The sequence below is a fragment of the Neofelis nebulosa genome, chromosome 5 (genome assembly GCF_028018385.1).
Source record: "Neofelis nebulosa isolate mNeoNeb1 chromosome 5, mNeoNeb1.pri, whole genome shotgun sequence".
NCBI classification, from domain to species: Eukaryota; Metazoa; Chordata; class Mammalia; order Carnivora; family Felidae; genus Neofelis; species Neofelis nebulosa.
The window spans coordinates 86,500,081-86,512,725 of NC_080786.1; the positions used below are offsets into that span (position 1 = coordinate 86,500,081).

General features: G+C 38.7%; 1 protein-coding gene across 22 annotated transcripts in view; it reads left to right on the forward strand.

The window, feature by feature from the left end:
* Positions 1-268: 268 nt before the first annotated feature.
* The window catches only part of DLG1 (discs large MAGUK scaffold protein 1), a 275,368-nt gene continuing 262,991 nt past the window's right edge, over positions 269-12,645 (forward strand). For 18 of the 22 annotated variants that reach the window (XM_058730917.1, XM_058730922.1, XM_058730923.1 and 15 more), the window contains exons 1-3: positions 838-1,337; positions 1,673-1,722; positions 2,423-2,554. In XM_058730917.1, the coding sequence (XP_058586900.1) occupies positions 1,704-1,722; positions 2,423-2,554 (151 nt within the window). In that variant the 5' untranslated portion in view covers positions 838-1,337; positions 1,673-1,703. Of the gene's footprint in view, positions 360-399; positions 454-837; positions 1,338-1,672; positions 1,723-2,422; positions 2,555-12,645 lie in introns of those variants that run through there. The other 4 variants (XM_058730919.1, XM_058730920.1, XM_058730918.1 and 1 more) reach the window with 4 other exon arrangements.

Genomic DNA, 12,645 nt, shown 5'->3' on the forward strand with positions numbered 1-12,645 from the left:
TCATCAAACTCTTAATCTATCTCCCTGTTTTATGTGCCCTTCTTTAATTCAACCCCTCACGCCCCAAAAAACTTTTACTTAAGGGCAAATAATAAAAAAGCCCCAGTACAAAGTGGAAGACACTGCAGAGATCGCACCCCCCAACCCCACACAAACCCCTCCCCTTCCCCCTTCCAGGCTCCGCCCGCCCCCGCCCCTAATGTGGGTGGTGCAGTGGACTCCTCCCCGAGACCGCTTTTCCCTGTTGGGGATCCACCCCCGGGGGCGCCAGGCACTCTCTCCTGCCTTGGAGTTGAAAACGGCACGTGTTTAGTGAGGTTAAAGGGTGTCTCGGAATGTGTGTCTTGGATCTGGTGTAGGTGAGGTCACGTCTGTCTTCTGACACCCCGACCCTTCCGGGCCTGGCGCGCTCCTCGCTCTGAACCGCGGGACACACCGGTGGGCTAGGGCGAGGTAAAGGCGGGCTCCTCCAGGGCCACCAAGGACCACCTGTAGAATCTGTGTGTCAACTCCTTTGTCTTCAGAGCCACTTCAGTGGCCGCACCTTTAAGCGAGGAGGTTCACTTGCGATGTTTCCCGGGTCCCCTTTCCCGTTCCCCAGCCCCCTCCTGGCCCTCCTCCCCCTACCAACCCAAAGGTAGCAGCGCTGAGAGCCCGGGGCTCGGCGCCAGCCGCCTCCTCACTTCCCATTGGCTGAGAGCGCCCGGAAAGCGGTCACGTGGGGGCGCGGCAGTCCAGCTCCGGGGCCGCCATCTTGGCGGAAAGTTTGGGGGGAGAGCGGTTGGGGGCGCGGAAGGAGGCGAGGTTCCGGGGGTGGGGCGGCTAGGAAGGGAGAGGGCGAGCGGGCGAGCGGGCCGCGGCGACCGAGGCGGCCGCGGCGGCGGCGGAGGAAGAGGAAGAAGGGGCGGTGGGGGTGCGGCCGCCGAGGGGAGCTCCTCCCCCGTTCCCTCACCCCCCTCAGCTCAGCTCCTCGAGCCCCGGGCGGGGCGGGGGGACGTGGAGCGGGGAAGGGCGGGGGAGCCGCCCCGACTCAGGCCGGAGCGCACCCCAGCTCCCAGCGCTTGCGGCTTACAGGAACTTTGTGGTGGCGCCGCAGGTGTGGGGGCCCGCCGAGGTGTGCATGTGGGGCGTGAGGGCGTCGCGGAGAGCGGCCGCAGCCCTGTCCGGCCCCCGCTGGAGTAGCCCGGAGGAAGCGAGCCAGGAGAAAGGCAAGCGAGAGGAGGGGGCCAGAGCAGAGTGGGGTGATCAGCCCAGCTGGTCCCGTGTCGGAGCGCTCTTACTGTCGCTGCAGGCTTAGGGGCCAAGGGTCGGAGCGCCTCTGCACCCTCCAGTAGCAGGTGGGGAATATGCATACTTAAGCCGGGGGAGGGGTGGCCTCACGTTTAGGCGTTTAGTACCCTTTGGAGAGGGAGCAGCTTTCGAGGAGAATTTGGAAGCAGGCTTCTCTGTCTGCTCTTAATTTGCCGGGGTACCCACCCTTAGGTAAAAGCTTTCTAGATTGACTGACACTGCTGGGTTTTGAGGCTTTTTCTTTCACTTGAGAAAACTTCGCCAGGTGGCCTTTTCATACAGGGCTGGGAGTTTTTCGACTTGAGATTCGGGGGAAATGCTAGTTTAACTACGACTCTGTTCTTTGCTTTAGTTGTCTCCGTTCTGTTTTATGTTTTCAAAGGTGTGTGCCCTCTTCCTGATACTGGAGAAAAATGCCGGTCCGGAAGCAAGGTGAGAATTTATTTCAGAACTCTCCTGCGAGTGTCACTTGCTTTTCTGTGTGTATGTTTTGTGATTGCTGTGCTTTAAAAATGTTCAGCTCCGGTGAGACAGCATCGTCCTAGCCTCAGTACTTAGGGAATCTAAGCCTCATATCCTTAGAAGGGAGAACCACCTAAATATTTTTCAAACTTTCTTTTTTGACATCTCTTTAGTGACTAGAGAGGCAGTTAATTTTGTTTTCTCTGAAATGTCTTTTCAAAAACTCTGCATTGGTGTTTTAGTATTTTACTTTATCATTTTTACTAAACACTGATTTGTGAATAAACGTGGGATCCTGGTTAAGAACTAGTGTTCTGAAACATTTAAGATTTGGATTATCATGACAAATTATAGATCGATAATTGCTTTTGCATATCAGATCACTTGAAGCCATGTTAACTAATATTTGATCAGTCTTTTATTGTGGTAGATTATTGTGGTAGACTGCTAGCCCACATTTATTACAAACTGCTCACCTTCCTCCTTTCTCTGTGACATATGTTTAAAATGTTTTGATTATTTCAGGGAATGTATGTGTGTGTGAACATAGTAGCATTGATTGACCTAGAGGATTTGGGGAAGTGTTTAGATGTCTCACAGATTATTTGCATAAATAGTGTGTAATGCTTGTATATGTGTAATTTTAATCAGACTCTGCTTTTCTTCTCAGACACCCAGAGAGCATTGCACCTTTTGGAAGAATATCGTTCAAAACTAAGCCAAACTGAAGACCGACAGCTCAGAAGTTCCATAGAACGGGTTATTAACATATTTCAGAGCAACCTCTTTCAGGCTTTAATAGGTGGGAATTAAAACTTTATTTGTGACCATTATGTGTCAACTAGACTTAATGCTCCTCTGAATTCATTTATTTTAAACTTAACAGAGTGATTTACTCGGTTCTCTGTAAGGAATTCAGTAACTTGAACATCCAGTGAGTTGTATGTCTGATAGGCCAATATCCTTTCAAAAAATACCTGATAACTGAAAAAACTTTCATTATGATTATTTCAGTGATCTTTGGCGACAGTGTGTAATATCCTAGCATTAACTAATAAAAGATGGAGAAGTTGCAAGAATGTTTCAGGACCCAAAAAGACAAGAGTGAATAACTTAATTGTTAGCTTGTTTCTATATTTGACTTCTGTTTCTCTGGAGTCCCTCAAAATGTTTGAGGACATCTCCTTAATATGGACCTCTGTTAAAACTTGGCATTCATGGAGTCAGAATTTTAGATCTGGAAAATTATCTTAGAGGTGATTTTGCTATTTTGTCTAATATTTTATCGACAAGAACATTAAAACAATATTATTCATAACTAACTTAAATTTAAGGTTGTGCATTGGTCTAATAAAGAACTGGACAAATAGTCAAGAGTCCTAAATTCTCTTCTTTACACTACCATTAATTGAATGGTATTATACAAGTTATTTAACCTTTTCTAGGTCGCTATATTAGCTGTAGAATGTGAGTTCATTAGAACAGTGGTTTTTAGCCCTCCCTCCCTCCCTCCTGATTTTTAAAGTAGCTAGATTCTTTTTTAAAACAAAGTCTCAGGGGCGCCTGGGTGGCGCAGTCGGTTAAGCGTCCGACTTCAGCCAGGTCACGATCTCGCGGTCCGTGAGTTCGAGCCCCGCGTCAGGCTCTGGGCCGATGGCTCGGAGCCTGGAGCCTGTTTCCGATTCTGTGTCTCCCTCTCTCTCTGCCCCTCCCCCGTTCATGCTCTGTCTCTCTCTGTCCCAAAAATAAATAAAAAACGTTGAAAAAAGATTTAAAAAAAAAATAAATAAAAAAAAAATAAAACAAAGTCTCATATTTTGTACACAATTCCCAATTTATGAAACAAGATGATTTGTCTGTGGCCTCGAGGTACCTGGAAAGTGTTAACCACTGAACTAGAAAATTTGTTCCTTCCAATTCTAAGAATGAAATGTTTTTAAATTAATCATTGACTATATAAATTAGATATGTACTTCATTGCATTACATTTGTTTCCTTAGTAACTTCCAAGTTGGTATGACCTAACATCTATTGATAGAGTAACTTTTGATGTGTTTGAGGATTACTTTTAAGTTAGTCAAAAAACCTTGTCAAAAAACCTTACTGCTAAATTGATACTCTGTATTAAGTTTGTTGTAAAATTAAAGATTTTCAGGAAGACCACTCAGTACACCTGAATAGTTTTAAAATATCTAACGTTATCATAGTATCTATTTATTTAAATTTTTTAATGTTTATTTTTGAGAGAGTGAGACAGAGTGTGGAGGGGGGGAGCAGAGAGAGACACAGAGACACAGAATCCCAAGCAGGCTCCAGGTTCTGAGCTGTCAGCACAGAGCCCTACGTGGGGCTCGAATCCACCAACTGTGAGATCATGACCTGAATTGAAGTCGGACACTTAACCGACCAAGCCACCGAGGCGTGCCATTATCATAGACTTTAAAAACCATACACAAGAATAGAACAGTATAATTAACTATTACATAATTAACAATATAATGAACCTATTTTCAAAAATTACCAACATTCTGTCTTTTTTGTTTAAACTCCTCGACATTTTTACATTTCAGTTTCTAAGCTCTGACATTTAAGGTCCAAATGGATGATCAAATTAGATTCCTCTGAAAAAACAACAAAAAAGGAAGGGAAACATTTTTAGTCATTTGGTTTTCTAAATCAACCTTAAACTTAGGAATGTTTTATTTAGTAGAGTCAATGTTTAGAAAAAAAATAGTATGACTTCTATGTCCTCATTTACCTATAGACAGATAGGTGTAGTCCCTCTCTTTGTGGAGTCTGCAACTTTAAGAAAATTAAATGGTCAGTGAAGTAAATAGAATCTATGCTTCTTAGATTTCTCTGTAGATTGGAGGTAGATTTGCTGTGTTTGGAGGGATTTTTAAAATGTATTCTGCCTTGCCTGTTTTGAGTGTTTATCTGTTCTTACACGTGATTGAATTCTAATAGAATTAGCTTTCGGACAAGTTTGTATTTGGTGATCTTCTTTGTTCTGTATAATTTCATTGGTTGTGAATTTACCTTATATTTAGATTTGCTTGTATTTTAATGTTTAATAGGATATGATACCGAATTTTGGTGTAAGAAAAGTAATCGATTTTAGGAATTTTGAAACGAGTGAATTTAGTAGAGATCTTTATGTGTTTGCATACTGTAATTGAATTAATTGTTGACACTGCCTAAATAAATGTATTCTTTTGTGTTTGCTGAAATTGGGTTAATTTATTAACCTTTGTTACTTTTTTCAGTCTGAAAATGTTTAGGTTAGTAAGACTTTCCTTTTGCTTTGCACCGGTACCATTGTTCTTGAAACAGCACATTAGCGTACTTTAAACCTGTAAGTCACCCTGAGCTACACTAGAGTATTGTGTTCATAGTAGGTGCTGAAAAATATTGGATCAACTTTTTTCCTTTAGTAGGCGGCGCTCTTTTTTCTGAGGTAGTATCTGTGGACCGTTGGATTAAAGGAGACATGGGTCTTGACAATCTGAGTTGTTTCAAAGGTTCTTGACTGCCTGAGTTTGGAAATCATCTCCTTAGGTCATAGTGAATTACGTAGTTACTTCTTTGTACTTGTTGTCTGCATAATTATTTATTTATTGATTCTTTGAACTGGTAGTTTGCATTGACTGTTCTCATGCATTTTAAAGAAGGTTGTGTGGGGTGCTGAGGTTTTGATGCTATAGAAATGTTGATTTATTTTCTTCTTCCTTCTGTAGTTGATACCTTATATAGATTAGGTTTCTGGTACCCTGAGGTTATTCAGAGGAACAAGTATGTGTATATTGCATTACATCTGTTCTGAGATAACAATTTTTAAATATTTTAATATCTTTGAATTTGGGATACATTTTATGACTGATGTATGTTGGAAATGATTTTATATTCTTAGTGGCACATGATAGAATGGTACATCTTAGAACTGATGTCCTCATTTCAATGAAATATGGCAATCACTGTCCTAGCTCTGATGTTTGCTAGTATCTTTGAAGGTTTAAAAACTACTGAACACAGCAAAGTTTTTATTAACTTTTGAGTTTCAGGTGATAAGTTGCTTCTTTAAAGCTGAATATTTAAAGTTATATCTAAAAAAAAAAAGTTTATGAGCTATACATTTCTTTAAAATTTATTCTCCAAATACCTGGTGATTATCTTTGTGTAAATGGGAGACAAAGTCTGCCTAATTTTAATCCTTAATTTAGGTGAGTACAATTTGAAAACGTAATATATTTGATTTTGTATTCTCATTTTCTGCACTTACATTTGAAAAATTTATAAATAAGTAGACTGGGTGTTGTTTGATTCCAGGTCAGAGCCCAGGTGTTCAGATCCAGCATGATTTGAGGTTATTTATGATTCTTAGGTTTATCTAGGGTCTGAGATGATCTTTGTAATCCTCAAAGATTTCATATTAGTCTAGGCCCCCCCCCCCCCGCCCCCCCCCGGGCGTTACTTATGGGATCAAAGAATTCTGCTTTTCTTGAGCACAGGAAAAGAACCTGAGCTCAAGATCAGGCTGACTTTAGAGACTTGAGTAAGTTGAGTCATGGGATTTGTATAGTTTGTCTGCAATAAATAGCAAGCTTATTTTAATGCAGTGTTTTATTTTAGTTATGAGATTTGTCAAAATGAAGATGGATCATGTAATATTGTCCATTTCTGAGATTTTTTGACTTCTACTTTATTTGTTGCTGTTCTTTTAACAGAGTTTCAGTAGGCCTTGTAAACATGGTAAAGAACATTTGAATTTGTAGGTACTGGCTTTCAAAAAGTATGACTCCTTTTTTTTAAATGAAAAAAAAAAGTGCATCATCTTAACCACTTTTTTTTTTAAACAATTTTTTTAGTGTATATTTATTTTTGAGACAGAGACAGCATGACCAGGGGAGGGGCAGAGAGGGAGACACAGAATCCGAAGCAGGCTCCAGGACTGAGGTGTCAGCACAGAGCCTGATGCAGGGCTCGAACCCATGAACCCTGAGATCATGACCTGAGCCAAAGTCAGATGCTTAACTGACTGAGCCACCCAGGCACCTCTTAAACACTTTTAAATGTATAGTTCAGTATTGTTAAGTACATTGGTGCAAAAACAGTTCAGAACTTATTCCTCTTTCAAAACCAGAACTCTACAACATTCTCCTTTTCCTTCTGCCCTCAGTCTCTGGTAACTACCATTGGAGTTTCTGTCTCTGATTTTGACTACTGTAAATAACTTATATATATAGTACTTGTCTTTTTGTGTCTAACTTATTTCGCTTAATGTTCTCAGAGTTCCTCTATGTTATAGCATGTGACAGAATATCCTTTCTACCTAAGGCTGAATTTTTTTACTGTATGTATATACCATATTTTGTTTATCCATTGATGGGCATTTAGGGTGTTTTCATCTCTTGGCTATTGTGAATAGTGCTGCTTTGAACATGGGTGTGCAAATATCTCTTTGAAAAACTGCTTTCAATTTTTGGGATATCCAGAAGTTGGATTATAGGATCATATGGTATTTATATTTTTAATTTTTTGAGGATATCATACTGCCTTCCATAGCAGTTGCATTATTTTGCAGTCCCACCGACAGTGCACAAGGGTCCCGGTTTCTCCATATTCTTGCCAACACTTGTTATTTTCAGTTTTTTTGATAGTAGCCATCCTAATGGGTATGAGATTATGACTCTTTTTTAAGTATATGTAAAAAGTAACAATAGCTGACATTTCATCGAGTACTTTCTGTGTGTGATGCAAGTGTCTCATTTGTTATAATCTTATGAAGCGTATATTCATCTATGAGGTGATTGTGTCATTTTATATCATTTTATAGATTAGAAAAGTAGGCACTGAGAGATTACAGATCTTGTTCAAGGACCTTCAGATACTAAATTGTGCCAGAATCTGAACTCCATCTGAATCCAGAGCTGCTCCTCACTTTCAGTTATTAGGATGTTATCTTGAGTTGAATATTTTAATGTGAGAAAGAACACTAACAACAAGCGTGGTAAACATAGATGTTGGTCTGTAGGTTCAGTGGTTTTATTTTTAAGTTTTTTACTTTGAAGGAGAATATTTATGATGGAATGATGTTTATAATTACGGAGTTTACACATTTTGGAAAGTATTTAGTAATCAAGGTTTGTGAACTTCTAGCTATGATGGTAAAATGTCAAAATTTCTTAGATTTTTTGTTTCTTACTGGTCCCAGGGATACTGTATTTTAGTTTGTTACTAACTTCATTTGTGTGACTTTGCAAGCTAGGTTTGAGAAAGGAAAACATTTATTACAGGCTGTGGATCATTTTATTGGCTAAAACTTTATAGAATTGGAGGAAATTTTTATTAATTTTTCAGTTGATGGTTTTGATTGAATTGGATTATTATTTATATGCTAATAGTTTTGCCTACTACTGCTCTGAAGCAGTGCTTTGATTATGTTGAATCTGGTTGAATTCTCTTCAGAACCTTGTAATCACAGGGCTGTAAAAGCATCTGTAAATATTTCTTCTGGTCTAAGCAGTTTCATCTATGTAGGGTCAAGTTTTTCCCACTAAATTTTTTCTTTTCTAAATTATTTTTCCAGTATACTATCAAGTCTAGGACCAGGTATTTCATTTGTCATATCTCTTTGGTCTGGGCACATTTCCATAGCTTGGTCTTTTATGACATTGGCATTTTTGAAGGATACAGTTCTCCATTTCTTTTATTTTTTTATATAAGTTTTCTAATTTTGGGTTTCTCTGGTGTTTGCTTGTGATTAGATTCAGGTTATGTATTCCCTAGGGTTCTGTACATTCAGAGGTACAAGATATCTTTCCTTCATCGGTGTTGTTAATTTTGATTACCCAATTAAGGTGTTTGATTTCTCTACTCCATAGTTAACATTTTTTCCTTGTTTATAAGCAGTATGTGGGGGTGACACTTCAACACCATGTGTATGTCTTGTTTTTTAGCAAAATTTCCACCTAGACTTAGTATCCATTGATGATGCTTGCCTGAACCTTTTACTATGTTGAAAATGACAGTTGAAAAATGGAAGTTTTATAACAGTGGCACTCTTCTGCGTTTTCCAATTAACGCTTGGCATTTTACTGTAAGAACCCTCCTCTCCCATTTATCTATCTATATATGTATCACTTAAAAAATTTTTTTTAGTGTTTATTTTTGAGAGACAGTGTGAGTGGGGGAGGGGCAGAGAGAGAGGGAGACACAGAATGCAAAGCAGGCTCCAGGTTCTGGGCTTGTCAGCACAGAGCCCAATGTGGGGCTCGAACTCCTGAACCGTGAGATCATGACCTGAGCCAAAGTCGGACGCTTAACTGACTGAGCCATCCAGGTGCCCCTGTATCATTTTTCTTTTAATCATTGATATTTATTATCATCCTTAATGATTTTGGTGTTCAGATTGTTTCTGATTCATTTGGTGAGAACTCTCTCAAGCTTGCTTTTATGTCCTTATCACATGCCCCTATTATTTTGAGTACTTTCTCATTTTTTTGGCCTAACAAGGTATTCCAGATTCATCTTGTAGGTATCTTGCCCAGCCTTGGAATCAGCCATTTCTCTGAGAAGTTCTGGTTCCTTTTGATACTTACCTCATTTTAAGGAATATGTGTGTGAAAATACCCTATGACTGTTAGTCAAATGGTACTTAAAATATTGAAATAACTTATTTTTGGACATTGGCTTGATATTTTCCTGTTTCTAATGTGCAAAACACAAATTGTAATACATAGTTTAAAGTTTTATAAGATATTCTTTTTGGGGATCAAAATGGTTTTAATGTACATAGGTATTCTCGAGTAGACTTGACTATTGCATATTTTAGTTTGTGAAAACGTTGTACTTGCTTTTAGTCAATTAACTGATAGAATTTTTTCCCTCTGAAATGGCTGGGTTATATTGCAATGTTTTCAGCTTTCTAGTTGCCTAACTCTCCAAAATGGAATTTATTATAAAAAATAATGCATATTCCATGTAAAGCATTTAAGATCACCTAATTGTACTTTATATAAAATGTTGTCAAGAAAAATCTCACACCAAAGGTAACCTCTTTCCATAGGGTGAATATCTTTCTAGAATGTTATTCTTTATGTATTTATACATAATTTGATTTTGCAAAACAAACTCTCTACACAACTAAAACAGTTGTTTCCTATGATGCGAATGGAGATTTATAATCTCTGTGTAAAGTGAAAAATTGCATCAGATTAAAATTACCCGTGAAAATCCTTCTGGAATTTAACACTGTCTCTCATTAACTGCAATATAGTTGTTTTTTTCTCTAGTGGAAAGAAATCATTGTTTCTTCAGTCAGGCAACAGGCATAGTAGTTGGCTTGTGTTTGAGTGATCTCTTGTACAAAAGCACATAATTCTAGAATCAGACTGAGTGCAGTGAGATATAGAGATGTTTACATTATTAGAGGCATATGAAAACGGAGACTACCTGAGGGAACAGTCTTCTCCCTTCTCACTTTTTATGTGCAACGACTTATTGGGTGGACTAATAGGTAGAATTGTCCTTTTTGGTGAAGGGAGGTGCTGAAGTTAGATTTGCTTAAGTGTATGTAGTGTGTATATACATATTAACTGTTTTCATCTCAAAATTTCTCATTGGATATCTTTCCATATCAGTAGGTTTGTATTGTCTTTAATTACTTTGTTTACATTGTATAGATTTACTATAGTTTTATTAATGATTTCCTAGAAGCACTTAAGTATATAACTTTTCTGTATTATAAACAACATTGTATTTGTATATATCTCTTTGTTCTACATCATTTATTATATACTTTGGGTAAATTCCTAGAAATGAATTGCTTGGTAAAAGGGATTTGCATTTTGGGGCACCTGGGTGGCTCAGTCGGTTAAGTGTCCGACTTTGGTTCAGGTCATGATCTCGCAGTCCGTGAGTTCGAGCCCCGCGTCGGGCTCTATGCTGACAGCTCAGAGCCTGGAGCCTATTTCAGATTCTGTGTCTCCCTCTCTCTCTGCCCCTCCCCTGTTCGTGCTCTCTCTCTGTCTCACAAATAAATAAACGTTAAAAAAAAAATTAAAAAAAAAAAAAGGGATTTGCATTTTAAAAAGGCTTTTGATGTTTTAAAACGGTTATATTCAATTTAATTTTTTAGGTAGTATGTGGAATAACAACTAATTCACTATATCTTAAACAATACAGGTGTTATCCATCTTTTTAATATTTTCTACTCTGATAGGTGGAATATACTTTTAGTCATTTTGATATTTTATTATAGATTTGTTTGGTTAAAGAAATAACCAACGATATAAGAATTTTCAGTGATGTATGAATTTTTTTTTAATCTTTATTTTTGAGAGAGAGCATGCGAGACCAAGCAGGGGAGGGGTAGAGAGAGAGGGGGACAGAGGATCTGAAGCAGGCTCTGCACTGACAGCAGGAGCCTGACGTGGGGCTAGAATTCATGAACCGTGAGATCATGGCGTGAGCTGAAGTTGAATGCTCAAACGACTGAGCCACCAGGTACCCCCAATGTAAGAATTTTCTTACATCATTCATTTTAATTTCTTTGGTGAATTATTTGTTCATGTCATCTGCCTCTCCTACCACCTTTTCCCCCCCTTTTCTCTTAGAAGTATAAAATTGTTAGGTGTAACATCCACATTAGGAGTATCAACTTTGTCTGCCATGTAAGTTTCAAATAGCTTTCCTTGTTTGTCATTTGTTTTTAAACTTTGATTTTTAAGAAAACCTGTATTTAGATTTATCAATATTCTTTGTGCTTTCTGCCCTTGGTATCATGCTTAGAAAAGCTTCCCTATTCCCAAGATTATAAAAATGTTTCCTGTATTCAGAATCTTTAATACCACCTTTATTTTTTAAACAGAATTAGTTTGGGGCACCTGGGTGGCTCAGTCAGTTAAGCGTCTGACTTCGGCTTAGGTAATGATCTCATGGCTCATAAGTTGGAGCCCCACATCAGGCTCTGTGCTGACAGCTCAGAGCCTGGAGCCTGCTTTGGATTCTGTGTCTCCCTGTCTCTCTGCCCCTCCCCCACTCATGGTCTGTATTTCTCTCCTTCAAAAATAAATAAACATTAAAAAAATTGTAAACAAATTTTTTTAAATAACTTTTTAAAGTTTATTATTGAGAGAGAGAACACAGCTGGGGAGGGGCAGAAAGAGAGAGGGAGGCACAGAATCCTAAGCATGCTCCAGACTCTGAGCTGTCAGCACACAGCCTGATGTGGGGCTCAAGCTTACCAACTGTGAGGTAATGACCTGAGCTGAAGTCACATGCTTAACTGACTGAGCCACCCACACGTTCCCATAGCATCACATTTAAATCTTTAATACATTTGGAAATTATTTTGAAATAAAGTGAGATTGTTTTTTAAAATATAAATGTTATTTTTATACCCCTTTGTACATTTTTAAAAATTATTAGACTTTTTTTTTTTTAACAGTTTTAGGTTTTACAGGAAAATTGAGTGAAAAGTACAGTTCCTATATCATTACCACTCTTCCTTCCATTTCCTTTCATTAACACCTTGCATTAGTGTTATAGTTGGTAAGCCAGTGTTACTATAGTCCATAGTTTACATTGGGGTTCACTCTTTGTGTTATACGTTGGTAAAGTTGACATACATATTTGTTGTTCTGACACATGCATCCACTATTACAGTATCATACAGAATAGTTTCACTACCCTGAAAATCTCTTGTGCTATACATGTTCATCCCTTCTTCCTCCCTTTAAGTCCCTGGCAACTGCTGCTCTTTTTACTATCTCCATAGTTTTTTGCCTTTTCCAGAATGTCATATAGGTGGAATCATAAGTATGTAGCCTTTTCAGTTTGGCTTCTTTCCCTTAGCAATATGCATTTAAGTTTTCTCAATGTCTTTTCATGGCA